General features: G+C 41.8%; 1 protein-coding gene across 2 annotated transcripts in view; it reads left to right on the top strand.

Annotated features, from left to right (window-relative positions):
• The window catches only part of fgfrl1a (fibroblast growth factor receptor like 1a), a 32,865-nt gene that overhangs the window by 6,258 nt on the left and 11,353 nt on the right, over window positions 1-15,254 (top strand). For both annotated transcript variants that reach the window (XR_009714949.1, XM_061283508.1), the window contains exon 3: window positions 6,917-7,189. Coding sequence is in view for 1 of the 2 variants with exons in the window: in XM_061283508.1 (XP_061139492.1) it covers window positions 6,917-7,189 (273 nt within the window). In the remaining variant the exon portion in view is untranslated. The remainder of the gene's footprint in view (window positions 1-6,916; window positions 7,190-15,254) is intronic.

Raw genomic sequence — 15,254 nt, forward strand, 5'->3', positions numbered from 1 at the left:
CAGTATGTAGTTACTGCCATTTCTACTGCCCTGAACTGTATCCACAAGAGTTGATTAATTCAAAGTTGGGTGTTTTTTTTCCCCCGTTGTTCTTATCCACATTCATACATTCTTAACTGTTTGCATAATAGTGCGAGATATAAATTCAAGTGCAGAAAGCATGCAGACAGAGACATTAGCGCACACTGACAAATGGACATGACGTGTTGACTGACGTCGGTGTGTGTGCGTGCATACACCTATGTGTGTTTTTGCGAATGTGGTTACGTCCTCCAGTGTCAGTCAAGGCCTCTAAAATGTTGGGATACTTGCGTGGCATGCATGTTGTTGTAGTGTACTCAAACAATATGTAATACCGAAGCACAATGTAATGGCATCGGGTAGGATACAATAAAATACTCTTTAGGTACAGTCGGCTGGTTGGTTGGTTGGTTGGTTGGTTAACTACTTGGGGTGTTGTTAGTTGCTTGGTTGGTAGGTTGCTAACTACTTGATTTTCTAGTTAGTTCATTTGACGGTTGATTTGTTGCAGTTTACTTCTCGTAATTTGTTGGTCAGTTACTTTGGTTGCTTATTTTGATGGTTGATTATTGTGGGGAAAGTGTGTAACGGGCATGCCAGCGCAGTGTAACAGTTCCAACAGCAGGCCTTTGGCACACTCGCTGCGGCCCGAAATGTGCTCTCTTTTGGCAGACGAGCACAGATGTACCACTTATTGCCTGGCTCCAAAGTTTTAGGACAAGTTCATTCATACAAAAATAAAGCGTCACTTTACAATAATTGTATCAAACCTAAGTATTATTTGCAATGATGTGCAAAGATGTGTTGACACCAGGACTGTCAGAAGAGTCGTTAGCAATATTGATTCTAAAATGATTCGATGGTGACAGCCCGAATACTACATTAGGCACAACTGTCATTGACATACAGTACAACGTACATGCAAAAGGTGAAAGGAAGCCCCCTTCCGATATGACACTTCAGTATATGAGAAGAAAGCTTTTTCTTTGGATGTTTTTAGTCTCAGCCAGCCACTAAAAGGACAGAAAAGTTGGGGTTCGGCCACAGATTAGAACAAGACACACGTGGATCAACAAATGCACTTAGTCACAGCTCAGGATTTTCAAGGAATGTGGGAGGTGGGCACGGTGTGTGTGTTTTGTGTGTGTGTGTTGTGTGTGTTGTGTGTGTTGTGTGCATGCTTGGAATGTCCATCTCCCCACCCAGTCATCCAGAAAAAACACACGCACTCACACACACACACACACGCGCACGCACACACACACACACACACAAACACAGGTGGGAAGGATGAGGATTTACTTTTCTGAATCAGTATCCCCACCTTTCAAACTTATTTAGTCACCATTATTGAAATGAATGAATCAATCGCTCAATCAATAAATACACCAAATTCTCGATTTTACGCAGACTTCGGGGTCCAGAATTTGGGACTCGCGTTAACCCCGAAAGCACGTTGTATAGACAGTCTTGTTTATTTGGAAAGTTTTAGAATGTTTTTAGGCAGCCGAAGGGATCCTTCGTTACATTAATTTAGGTCAGGCATATTGTTGGACAGTCGAAGGGGTCCGTTTGCGCCACACACATCGGAGTCTGTTGACATTTTATTAAAAGAAAGCAATGCGCAGATGACAATATTGGGTGGATTCAGGAAGTCATTTTGATGTGAATTGGATGGAAGAGAGAATAAAGCAGCCACTTATTCTACTAATGTGTCTGGCCACGCTCTTTGACTTGTGTGGATGAGGTGCTTCCGCAAACTTCCCCCTTTCCAAATCAAAACCAATCCTAGCTACGTATCTGTAACACTGTAATAAAGTAGTCATAAAGATCAAACAGCCAGACTTCTTATTATCTAACGTCTTTAAATTGTTCACGGAAATTTATCAAATCACTAGCGCTGATTCACACGCTATGTGTACTAACATTACACTAACATTACTAAATAAAATAAAAATACACAATAAGAACTTTTCATCGTATCAAGGGCTGCGTTTTAGAAAAATCAAATAACCAGTTATTCAATTCAAAACAAGTTTGGGCTTTTGTTTTGTTTTTTCCCCTTGTGGTATTTTCTTGCTTTCTGCTGACACCTAACAATGTTATGATGACTTATGACCAAAAAAAGCAAAATAAGAACCAAAGTATGTGTTGAGGCTTGCTGAGCCAAGGTACCACACGATCTTCCATGCGGCACTCTGTTGAGGTAACATGGAAACAACCGCAGGTGTGTGTGGGCATGTGTGTGTTTGTGTATGTGCATGCTACATGCACGTGCGTCCCTGTGTGTGAATATGTATGGTCACATACATTTGTGTGTATGTGCAAATATATACAAGTGTACGTATGTGTGTGAGCGCGTACGTGTACATGTTGTGGTTAGACTCGGTTGTGTAGTGGTGTGTGCGTACGTGTATGCACTTGTGTGTGGGTGGGTGCTATCATTTGCGTTAATGAGTAATAGCGTCGGCCTCCAGAGAAGCTGATAACCGTTAGGTTGAGGACATCCACGTACACGCACACACACACATACACACACACACAGGACTGGAGGTCAGAACTGGGTGATCTCTATTTGGACACAGTCGAAATTTGCACACGGGCGTCCGCTCGCTGCAGGATGCTCTGATTTCCATTAGAAGTTGAAGGTCAGCGTGACCGCTGCAAACACATTCTTGGCTGTAAGAGTGTGTAGACACACTTGACAGGATGCACTATACAGGTTCCGCATCCTAAATATTACTAAGGCAGAGATAGGACCAACAAGGATCAGGGTCAAGGATGGGATTAGACACAAGTAGTCTTTGGTTCCTCACAGGAGATACTACATATCAATAAGCAGATAGAAAACAGCAAGACACAAAGATTATTGAAGAATAAGAAATCAGTAGATAAGATACAGATGACACAAACAAGAGACTGTCTCACATGGCTATTTGAATAGAAGCTTATTTGTCATCCAACTGCCTTTGAGTCTCCCTCAAAGCCCCTTGCCTCCAGTATAACGAGGCAGGCGTGGCTGGCTGACATGCTACGAGCTGCTGTTAGAGGTGGAAGCAGCTTTTGTACATCCCATTCGGGCTTTGTGTTTGAGTGTGTGCAGCATGACAGTATGCCTACGCGCATACACACAGACATGCACGCACACTATCTTTGTTGAGTGGCAGCTACGGATTAAGTTGTCTCCTAAAACACACACGCACTCGCACGCACACACACATTATCTTTGTTGAGTGACAGCTCCCTAGTAAATTGTCTCCTAAAACACATTCATTCAAACACACACACATACATACACAAGTTAACTGCTACTTGTTAGCCCATTGTGACAACTAACATCAGGCCTTTGGGGGTAGTCACGCATCTCGTTTTATGAAATCGTTAAGGTAACCCTTGCCTCGCAGATGAGCCTTTTTCATTCTATTTATGACAATACTTAAATAAATGTAAAATAAATTATGTACTTCAGCAAGTCTCATACAAATGTCAAAGGAACTTCAGGCCCTCTCATAAATTAATTTATAACTATTATATTCATAAGAAAATGCAAGTAGAACTTTTTATAAAATACAAAATCATTTAACAATAATATAAAATACACAACAAAATTACATGAAAAAAATCAAGCAATTATTGAAAGAAATACAACTAAAATAGTAATCCTCACACCGCTCATTTTATGGTAACTGTCAAGTGTCAAAAGAAATTAACCTGTTTGTGTCGAAAATGCACCTCACATTTTCTGACATTATTAATAGGAATAAAATACAAAAGTATGACCCCCGCCCCCCACCTACGGAAAAAAACCAGATAGGAGGAAAACTTGTGATGGGAATATTTAAAAATGATATAATAATCTTAAAATATTCATAAAATATATTTTTTAACACCTGTTTCATGTGGAAACGTCTGGTGCCCATCCCAGCTGACTTTAGGTGAGAGGTGGGGCATAACATAAATTGGTCACCAGTCAGTCGCAGTCACGAGAACGCCATCCATCCATCCATCCATCCATCCATCCATCCATCCATCCATCCATCCATCCATCCATCCAGCAGACGACACCCTGAACTGGTCGCCAGCCAGTCGCAGGGCACATATAGAGACAAACAACCAACCACACCAACATGCACACCGTCACTGAGCACACAAGTCAGAGTGCACCCCATACACCATCAGTAACTTCAGCCACGAGAAGTCTTATATACTCAAGTTTAGCGTGACTTCACGTTCTGTTCTGAAAGCTTGATAGTCATTCTTTTTCCCTGACGCACACAAACACAAACCCCTGTCTGGCTTCCCAGCCAACAACAACAGCAGTGTTGCGATGCACCCTTCGGAACCTTCCGAGTCGGCTGTGTCTTTTTGTTATTTTAGCACAGCAAGAACATTGGTAAGATTTTGTATTTTCTTTTCGTTCCATTTATGGCTACTTTCCCCCATACAAACAGCAAGGGCTGTGAGATTAGCACAGGAGCGGCGCTTGAAAATCTTTTATGGAGTGGCCATGGTGAAATTAAAAGGTGGCACTAAGGTAACATAGTACGTACGTACAAACGCACATATGCATACAGTATCACAACTCAGTGATTGTCAGATCAGCCTTGGCTGAAGCGTAAACATGGCACAAAGCCATTGTTTATCCCATGTGTTTTCCAAAAACATTCAACTTTGGCAACGACGACGTTATCAGGCTGACAAAATGCTGACAAAATTACCGCCGTTGCCACTATGTCTTCCCCTCGTCAGACTGCACAATATAGCACGAAAACAGATGTGCACGTGCAAGAGACTGACACACACTCACGCACACGCACACACATACACACACAAAGAAGTGCGCGCTGACACACAAACATCCTTTAAGGTGCTGCAGGATGTCACATGGAAAAGTAATATAAGAGCCAAATGGGCTAAACATTCTGGAAAGTTGTAAAAGACAACTGCAACTTTCTTTCCTTTCCTGCACACATTCTCCCACACACACAAACTATTGGGGGTGGGGGGGGGATTATTTGCAGAATTATGAGGAAGAAAATTATAAAATATCAGGCAAAAAACTTGTCTGACAGATAAACAAAGCATATTGGATATTTTAGATTTCTCCAACAAAAAAATTCTGAAATATTAGACAAAATAAATATAATTAAAAAGAAAAATCTTCCATTCTTTCAATTATTTAAAACATAAAATTCAATTCATTTTTAGATAAATTGTTCACTCCTGGCCCAATTGTTGCTTACTGTAAAGGGAGTTGAATTGCGTTCACTACAACCATACAGCGCTTATGTTGCAAGTTTGGACCAGTCTAATACCCCACTACACACACACACACACACACACACACTAAACACAGGCACAAACGAACACACAAACATTGAAAGAGAAACTGAGATCAGTTTCCCTTGAGGAGGTTGCGATGCTGTCTTTTCTTCACTGGTTAACTGTCCAAAACTTGAGCAGTTCACCAAGAGGTCCTGCTCCTGCGAAGCTTTAGTGTGTGTGTGTGTGTGTGTCTGTGTGTGTGTTTGCGTGCATGTGCGTGTGTGTGTGTGTGTGTGCGTGTGCGTGTGCGTGTGCGTGTGTGTGTGCGTGTGTGTGTGTATATAAAACTCACTCTGGAGCGATAAACCACTGATATATGACTCGGCCTGTGAGGGAGAGTGTGAATGAGCCGGACGAGGGGAGTGATGTGGAGAAACAGTCTCAAGAGGGTCATGTAGTTTAAGGGGCGACTCATGTCAAGGTATGGGGGGCTTTTGGTGCGAATGAGATTTCAATCTGTTGAATGGAAGAAAATGGCAAAGGGAATGGGAGTAACTTGTGGAGTGTTTAAAAAAAAAACAAGACAGTAACTGGAAATGTTCAGCTTGCATTAGCTAAAACCAATTAGCACTATCACCTCAGTGTGGCTCTAGTTTTGCAAGCAGTGAGTTAGCCTTAGCTTCAGACTACTTTGCACATTTACTGCATAGTGCAGAGGTCTTGGGTTCAAATACGGGCTCTGGCCTTCCACATTCCAAAGACATAGTATGTGGTAGCTTAATTGACCACCCCAAATTGTCCGGAGGTGTGATTATGAGTGTGAATAGTTGTTTGTCTATGTGTGCCCTGCGATTGGGGTGTACCCTGCTGACCACCCGGAGACTATTTCAGAAAGCACTGAGGGTTTGGTGACAAGTTTCCAAACAAACTCGGTTTCTCTTTATAGTCACGGTATAGTATGTCAGCATGTTTGGCCATTGTTCAAGAAGTCGTGAGAAGATGTCACACAGCCTTCTCTGTTTCCTTCTCCTTCTCTTCCTGTCCTCTCCTCATCTGCTATATTTCATCCCCCTTTTTCTTTTTTCCAAATTTGCACTCTCCCAAAATTTCCACCACCGTTTGATCAATTCTCTCTGATTTGTCTTTTTTTTGGGGGTAAGATAAAACATTTTTGGTTAATAAAAACACCCTAAAAACGATCTTACTTCCAGTATTACCCATAATTAAATATTTATATTTGTATATCAGCAAGCAGTAGTTCTTGCATTATTGAATCAATTACTATATGTGTACTGTAATAGCTTTTAATGTTTTGATGATATGATGTCACTTTCAGTCGTGTAAATATTAATGTACACAGTAAATATAGGCCTGAAACTTTATGTGGGGGAAAATTCAAAACTTGAATGGACGTCACAATTTCTGTCAGAAAAATTGCAATTCAGTCTTTTCCTGAAATTACTCAGCCCTAATATAAAATATTTTTTTAAATCTACTGCATCTGTGAGACTGAATGAGAACATTAACACTAAAAACAACAATTAAAAATGTTTATTATGAGCATGTATTATTCGTAATAGTGCTTAATATTTTGATGTTTAATATATGTAACTGCCCCACAACATCCCAGGTCCCCCCAGGGTGTCGGAGCGAGTGTCCCATCGGCAGAGCGTGCGCCTGGGCCGCACGGTCAAGCTGCCGTGCCCCGTAGAGGGCGACCCACCGCCGCTCATCATGTGGACCAAGAGCGGCCGCAACATCCACAGCGGCTGGACACGCTTTCGGGTGCTCCAGCATGCTCTACGCATCAAGGAGGTGGAGGCGGACGACGGCGGCACGTACGTCTGCAAGGCCACCAACGGATTTGGTAGCGTCAGCGTCAACTACACGCTCATCATCATTGGTGAGTGCAACAACAACGACAGGGCTTCGGGTTCAACATGTGTGGTTCTGTTGGCGGGACTTTTGTGTTGCATCATGTCATCTTGTGGGCACGTCCCAGAGGTGATGTCACCATTGAGCAGACGTTATGTCTTGCATCTTTAATTATAGTGTCTGAGACAACACACACACACGCAAACAGCAGCGCACGGTGGATATGAGAATTACCGTATTTTTGGGACTATAAGACGCTACTTTTTGCACAAGCTTTGAACCCTGCAGTTTGTAGTCCAGTGTGTCTTATCTATGGATTTTGCATGACTTTTATGATATTGTAAGAAGATTTGTTTTGGTAAAACAGGTATTAGAAATGAGCACTTTTAATTTGAAGCACGTGCGGCTTATAGTCCGGTACACATTGTTCAAATATTTTTTGCGATATAAAAAAAAAAATAAGACCAAGACAAATCTTTTCAAAACATTTCCCACAACTAATGTGACATTAAAGCTAACTTTCCACTCAATTGAAAAACATATTTGTGGTTACGTTTGCTTTGAATGGGAGTCACAGCTGCCAGCCACCATTTAAAGTGGTCTGATTAAGCAAAAATTAAAGTTCAGATTTTCTATTTGGCAGTATCAATGTGATTGGTTAATTCTGGCCTTCCCTGTTCAGCCATTATCTGTAACGCTTGTCCCCACGGGGGTTGCGGGCGTGCTGGAGCCTATCCCAGCAGTCATCGGGCAGTAGGCGGGGGACATCCTAAACCGGTGACCAGCCGATCGCAGGGCACACAGAGACAAACAACCACTCATACTCACACCTATGGACAATTTGGAGTGCTCAATTGGCCTACCAAGCATGTTTTTGAGATGTGGTAGGAAACCAGAGTGCCCAGAGAAAACCCACGCGGGCACGGGGAGAACATGCAAACTCTACACAGAGAGGGTCGGAGGTGTCCTCATGTATCTAAACCAGTAATTTCCAATCTTCATTGAGCCAAGGCCCATATTTTTACATTGGAAAAAAAAAATCCCATTGTTCTGCCCAGAACTATACTGTATAATTTGCTTGCTGGCATAGATGACATACACTATTTGTAGTAGGCTTACATAGACATTTTTGGGAACAATTGATTGAAATTGAATATGCCACGCACCGTGTTACAGTGGCTGGGAATTACTGATGTAAACAACATAGCTACAGCCTGCAAATTGATACATGCAGTTCCGTCCACAAGCCGTGTGTGCATGTTTGGCAGGGGAGGGAACACAAAGTTTTGGGTCATGTTGGACATCCAGGCGTACAGCTGCTGTCGGTCCGTTTTGGCTGCCCAATATTTGTCCTCCACCGTCCTTATATTGTAAAGAAAAAAAATATTTTTTACTTTTTTGGGGGGACAGAGCACATTTGTATAGATGCTTACCTATGTATCACTCAGTAAAACTGCCTATAGTGTTGTTGGGCACCAGTTTTCCACATTCTCCCAGAAATCCCAATTTTCCCACGATTCCACATTTTCCACCTTAATAAACATTCAAGTGGATGATGCATTCAGCAACAACGTTCCTTATCTTTTACATTCTAACTTCAAACTGTTTAGCTCATTCAGAACATCTTGGGAACTACTTCCACATTCCAAAAATTCCAACATTCCCCAAATTCCTCCATAAAATTCCCCCAAAATAGATATTTTAACAATACTTGTTCACTTGCCCCATCTGTACATCACCTCAGATTCTGTGCATGAATGGCGTGGTACAAATAAACTTGCCTTGCCTCGTGGAGGGTGAGTGATGCAAACTAGTCTTAAACAGATGTGGTAACAATGGTGAAGTGTGTTTGGATCGGCGATGGGAAACGTGCGGGGAGGAAAAAAGGAAGTAAGCAGTTTGGCGCGTGTGTGGCGTACGATGATTGAGCAGCTGGCCTGTAACACATGACATGTGCTTTTAATCACCGCGACATGAATGGTAAAACTCTTCGTCCTGGCTTAAAGACAAAGCAGTGAGACCGATTCGGTGCAGTAAGAGCCGTAGCGCGTACAGTGCAACCAGGAGGTATTCACAGCACTTTACTTTTTCCACATTCTGCTTGTTGCAAAATGGATTAAATGATATTTTACCTTCAAATCTACATAGACATCCCAAAAGAAAAATAATCTGCTTTGAAGGTCTCAATGAGGCCTGTGGCAAACAACTCAAAGACTTCCAAGCTTGTGACACCATATGCTAAAAGGCTTGAGGCCATGATTTCTTCTAAAATTTTATCAACAGTTTTGAGCAAAGGCTGTAAAGCCAGGCGGTTAAGTACATTTTGGAATACCGCTGACATTAAATGTGAAAAAGAGAAGCTTTGTGAATAATGCCCAGGTGGCCCGTAGAATTGTTGCTTTGGTCTACAAGTAGCACTTTATGATTTTTCCATCTGACATTGTCCCAAGTGAGACTGCAGCTGTTCACTGGGCAAAACCCAACATGTGGGATCAGGTTGCAGATGAAGATCAGAGCTCTATACCCTCCACAATCTCCATTTTTGTCTCTCTGTTCCTCTTTCTATTGTTCCTTCAAACATCTACTGGTTGTTTACTCTTTCAAGCCATCTGTATCCTCTCCCTTTACAGTATATCTCTATCACTCTCCTGCTGTCTATGTCTGTAATCTTTCCTTCACCCATATCTTTATAGTGGCAGCGTCAGTTCCTTGGTCCTACCACCCACTGTCCCTCCAAACAATCATCTTTCAATTCCTCAGTCTCACATCCCTTCATGCCTCTGCTGCTGTCCCACCTCTTCATCATCCAGGTTTTTAGTCCAGGTTAATGCCAATCAAGACAGAGCATACTACGTTCTTGATTTTTTTGTTTGTTTGTTTATATGATGCTGATGAACAGAACAAATGCAACAATGCATAGCAACATAGCCTGTCATATGTTCTCACCACTCAGTTCCCATAATGCATCGCATAGCACAATACATTTAATTTAGAAAAGACGTTAATCCTTGTTATATATGTGTGTTTGTGTTACCAGTAGTTGAATGTGTCATATTTATACGGTAACATTTTACGTCACCGTTTTTAGTTGGGTTTTTTTTTCCCAACAAACTGTGACTGTAGTGTGTAGGAAGCAGCTCAAATAACCCGATGTCACTTTGTCACGTACTCACTTTCTAACAAGGCGAGTGGACCATCTGGACCACTCTTCTGTATGTGTGTGTGTTTACTATGTCTTGCCGGATTCTTGTGCTCAGGTTTCATGCGGTGCTGCCTTGCTAATGGCAAAAAAATGCAGCGGGCAAACGCATTTGTTTAACTGCTGGAGGCCTCACGCACACACACACACTCTCTCACCAATACACGCATTTTAATTTGGTTTTGTGCGTGTTTATGTCTCTGTGTGGACTGTGAACTGGTATTACCTCACATGAGCACAAATGACGTCAAGAGGCAAGATTTTTTTTGTAATTACTGTTGGTTAGTGATGCAATATTCAATATATTCTGGTTGTATCGAGTCACATTATGAAGACAGGACTGGTGTGATTCCTTATTCATTTTATTTCTATTTTTTTTACTTGATTCTTGATTCATTTTGACTCAGTGTTTTACTGCTGCTTGAATTGGTTTTATACTTGGCTACTGATTGGTTCCCCACTGGTTCTTGATATAATAATTGACTTGTTTTTTGTATTTATTTTTTAACCAAGGTTTAACTGTTTTCTTGGTTTAGACTGCAGGCATATCTGATTCAAAGGAAATTCCTTGTCAAATTAGGTTTTTTGGGGCTGACTGTCTACACAGATTTGACAGAATATCCACATCGTGTTTAGAGCATTCAGACTGAGATATCAAACAATTTACGGAATGTGGTTTCAATCTGTCTTGCAAACATCGGATTTTACGTGCTTTGTGACTGTTGAGACAACACCCCAGCCATCCAATTTTAATGTGGATGGGCAAAAAATCTGATTTTGGCTACAAGCTAGTGTAGTTGTAGTCCTGGGGTCAAAATCGGCACAGGGCCCCTATAGCGAGCCAAAGGCAGTCCCAGCGGGCGGAAATCCTGTAGCCTCAGTGATGACGACGAGATGTAAACATGCTGGCTTCTATGAAACAAAGTGTGCAGGCTGAGTCACATTTCAAAAGATGTTTTTGCGAGTGGAATGGAGGCAAAGTAGTCCTCTCACACACACATTCACACATGCACACGTGGACGCTTTGACTCGACACGCTTCCATGGGAGGGAGAATAAGGGGGTCAGGCCTTCATTTCACGCCTGTCTGTCCCACATCCTCCGCTGGTTCTGCCTCGTTTCACCTCCGCTAAAAGAGATGCCAGACATGGCAGGGAGAAAAGAAGTCAAGAATGGACTTTTTTTTTTTTTCATCAGAGCTTCCGCAAGAGATGTCATCAGATGAATAGCTCAATGCATGGATGGTTCGAGCTGGAACATGTCTGGAACATCAAGATACTGTCGCTATTCAAACACTGGCTTGATCATCACTGCAAATACAGTAGAAAAGAGTCATGTGGCAATTGTGGTAACACTTCACAGTTCAAATTCTTTGTGCACTAATTTACTATGAACCTGTGCGATTCTGTAGGGTTTGGTATTGATCAGATCAAGTAATGATACTTTTGGATGATGGTCAAGTGATTTTGCGAGCAGCGTGATGGTTTCGTGCCAAGGAAAAATACCACCCATACGATGTTTGCCTTGAGGGAGCAGTGCTGAGAAAGTCAGAAGGATTTGCATTGTGCTGTTGTAGGTTCAGAGAAAGCCTATGACAGGGTACACGCAGAGGAACAGAGCAATTGCCTGAAGAGGTCTGGAGTGATAGACAAGTATAATAGAATGGTACATGTATTTGTGATCAATAACACATTGTTCAAAAATGATCTATGACTTTGAAAGAGATGTGACATCATCACTCGCCGCCTCCTCCCCTTCTTCTTAGGAAAGCAACAATAGAGAAAAGATGCTCGAGGATTCTCAGCTGCATACCTTCCAGTCCTTCATGTGCTCGTTCATTGTCATGCACATTCTGCTAACTATCCAACCCACCCAACAAACGTTTATCACACAAAGAGATGAATGCGAATAAAAGCAATCAAGGGCTGCAGGTGGAATGCAAAGTTGAAACGTATGTAGGGTACTAGCGAGATTGAAGACACGAAATTGCATTTTGTCTGTGTGTGTGGTCAAAGTATGTCTGCGAAAATTGATGATCAAATTTGTATACTGTTCAGCAGCACCACAGCTGCTCTATTGCCAAGACTTTGTTTTTATGCTCAATTATGGTTGGGTTGGAAATGTCTGCAGATGTTGTGGTAATTCCTTTTTTTCTTTTCTTGTACAAGAAAACAAAATAGGAGACGGATAAAGGAGGGGAGGACCACAAAAAAGTGCAAAAGGAAGGAATGTGGGTGACTGATCAGAGCATGTACTTGTGAATAGACAGCTTAGTGGCTATTATGTAGCCTGGAGGATTAGATGTGCTAAGCTATTGTTAGCGACACACACATTCACACACAAACATGCACAAAACCCCTCAGCAGAACGTCTTAAGTGAAACAACCCTGAGGTCGTACACTTTGGGAGAAAAAAAAAAACATATCTCGTGAAGTGGTTGCACAAAATAAATCGTTTGGATCCACTTAGTACTTAAAAATAAATAAATAACTGATAAGTTTGTTATAATTAGATTTATTATACATGTTTGAATGTTACAAAAAAGGGTGACAAAGCAAATAGTGTGTTGATTTTTTTATGACCACAATGTTTCATAGTATTTTTATTTTGCAGATAATTTTCTAAAATAATTCACATTTGATTATTGCAGTAATTTGCTTTACAATTTTTAGGTCTTTTTTTTTTAATGGCCGAGGAAATCAACAAAATGTGCTCTCCACAGATTCAGGATTGTTCTCTGCAAAATCAACACTTTTCCCTGAAGATTTTTGAGGGAACTAGTTTCTCATACCTTCCATAGTTTCATTCAATCAAATGGGCAAGAATTATTCGGGCAGTTCATGTTATTAGCGCGTTGAATTAATTTGGTAAAATAATTGGTCAATATACTAAAAATAAATCATACAATTGGAAATGATTATTATTAAAATTAAAACTATTTTGCACATTTTACATTTGTTTTAACTTTTTTTTGTTTAACCTTATCCACAAATTACGTGGTCCATTTGTCTTGTTTTTTTCTTTGAAATAAAATCTAGGCCCATAAGTCATTTTAGGTTCTTGCTGTGAAGAGTGGTCCACTTGATTTTACACGCACACACGCACGCGCGCACGCACGCGCGCACACATGCACGCGCGCACACACACACTTAATAGGATCGTCTCGTGACTGAGTCTTCTATCCTCTTGAGGACTTATTTCCTCGTTAGTGCAGGGATTGAGTGTTTTGTGTTATTAGGCCTCCGTGCTCCTCCAGCGAGACAGTTTGAAAGGAGAATTACCCAAAAAGATGAAGTTGGAGAAGAGGGCGAAGAGTGTGCAATGATGGGAGAAAAGACCCCGTTTGAAGTTTTACAAACTTTTGTCGGCATCCATCAAAGAGCTCACATTCTCCTCTTTTTTTTTTCCCATCTACTTTGCCTCTCCTCTAGGAATCTTTTTGTGTTTTAATGACATTTACGGGCCAGTTGTTGCAGCACCACCAAAGACTGTGGGGGCACACCGACTCTCTACTAGAGATGGGCAATTTAAATGATGGAGGGGGCCCGTTTTTTTTGTTGTTGTTGTTGTTGTTTTTTTGTAAGTGCTACCAGGGTAGCCATGCCTGCAAACTGAATTCTTGCGATATTTGTGAGTTCAGAAAAACTAAATCAGAATCCATCTTGTCCCAAGATCGCTGATTTTCTCTGAGCCGCACCACTGGATGACTGGACCAATCACAAAGAAACAATCCCGCACAGATTACGGTGGTGCAGATCCAGATTGATACTCTGGTACTCCTTTGAGTGATTGGCATAATAATCTGTCCCTTGCCAGGGGACCACTAGAGGGCCAGATAGGACAGCAGCTGTATGACAAATATGCCATTTTAAGTATTGGCAAAATTTGTGCATTTTTCTTTTACTGAAAGAGTCGCAGGATTTTTTTACGAAGCACATGACAACAATCGCAATCTTGTGTATTTTTCATACAGTATAGCGCATATAACAGTGGTCTGGGAGGCTACCAAGAGTAGGAGTGGTGATTGTGTTGAGCAAAGGAGGTTCATGGTGTTGCGGTGATGAGCGCTTGGCTTTTCATTTGACATTGTTGTAAGTGTAAAGTGTTGCTGATCAAAGAAAAGTTGTCAGCATGACGCCTTGCACTGCAGCATGCTGATTCGTCTTTGAAGCTGAAAACGAGAGCCGCGGCGCATTCCCAGCGAGACGCGCGCACTCAGTACAACACATGCAATCACAGAAGCCGACAGTTGCGCAAACACACACTTGCGCTATGTTGACACTCAAGGGGCTTTGAAATGTGCTTCAGTGTGCATGTTTGTGTTGGAGCCGTGCCCGCCTCGCACCACTCAAAACCTGCTGAATCGTTTGGCACTTTGCACCAGGTGATGTCAAACGTGGCAATGTGTCTGCTGAATGTGCCACATGGACTAATCCGCTGTACAAATTGATGTTTGGTGGCTCCGTGACAAAATGCTACCTCCACATTTGAAGGGGTTCCTGCTCTGATTGCAGCTCGACGGGAGTCTCAGAGTCTTCAGTCAAGCTTCTAAAGAGCTTGCTGATCATTTGAATCAGGTGTATTGCAACAGGATGAACTGCTAAAACAGGTAGAACAGCAGCTCCATAGGACCAAAACAGTGAAGGCAATTTGGATTTTTTTTGTTGAGGCATTTTGACGTGACGGACGGCAATCTTCCCATATTCTTCCTTCAGTATAACTCGGCGAAATGTGGTCATGGAGTCTTCCAAGAGGCCCACGGCAACATCGAAGGCACTGAGGAGATTTCTGACAAGTATTGAATGATGTTCTACATGTGACAGCAATCTCCCATATTTTTCCTAAAGTAGAGCATAAGCAGGGCATCATTAAAGGGATGTGGGGATTTTTGGTGA

The sequence above is a fragment of the Syngnathus typhle genome, linkage group LG1 (genome assembly GCF_033458585.1).
Source record: "Syngnathus typhle isolate RoL2023-S1 ecotype Sweden linkage group LG1, RoL_Styp_1.0, whole genome shotgun sequence".
Lineage (NCBI taxonomy): Eukaryota > Metazoa > Chordata > Actinopteri > Syngnathiformes > Syngnathidae > Syngnathus > Syngnathus typhle.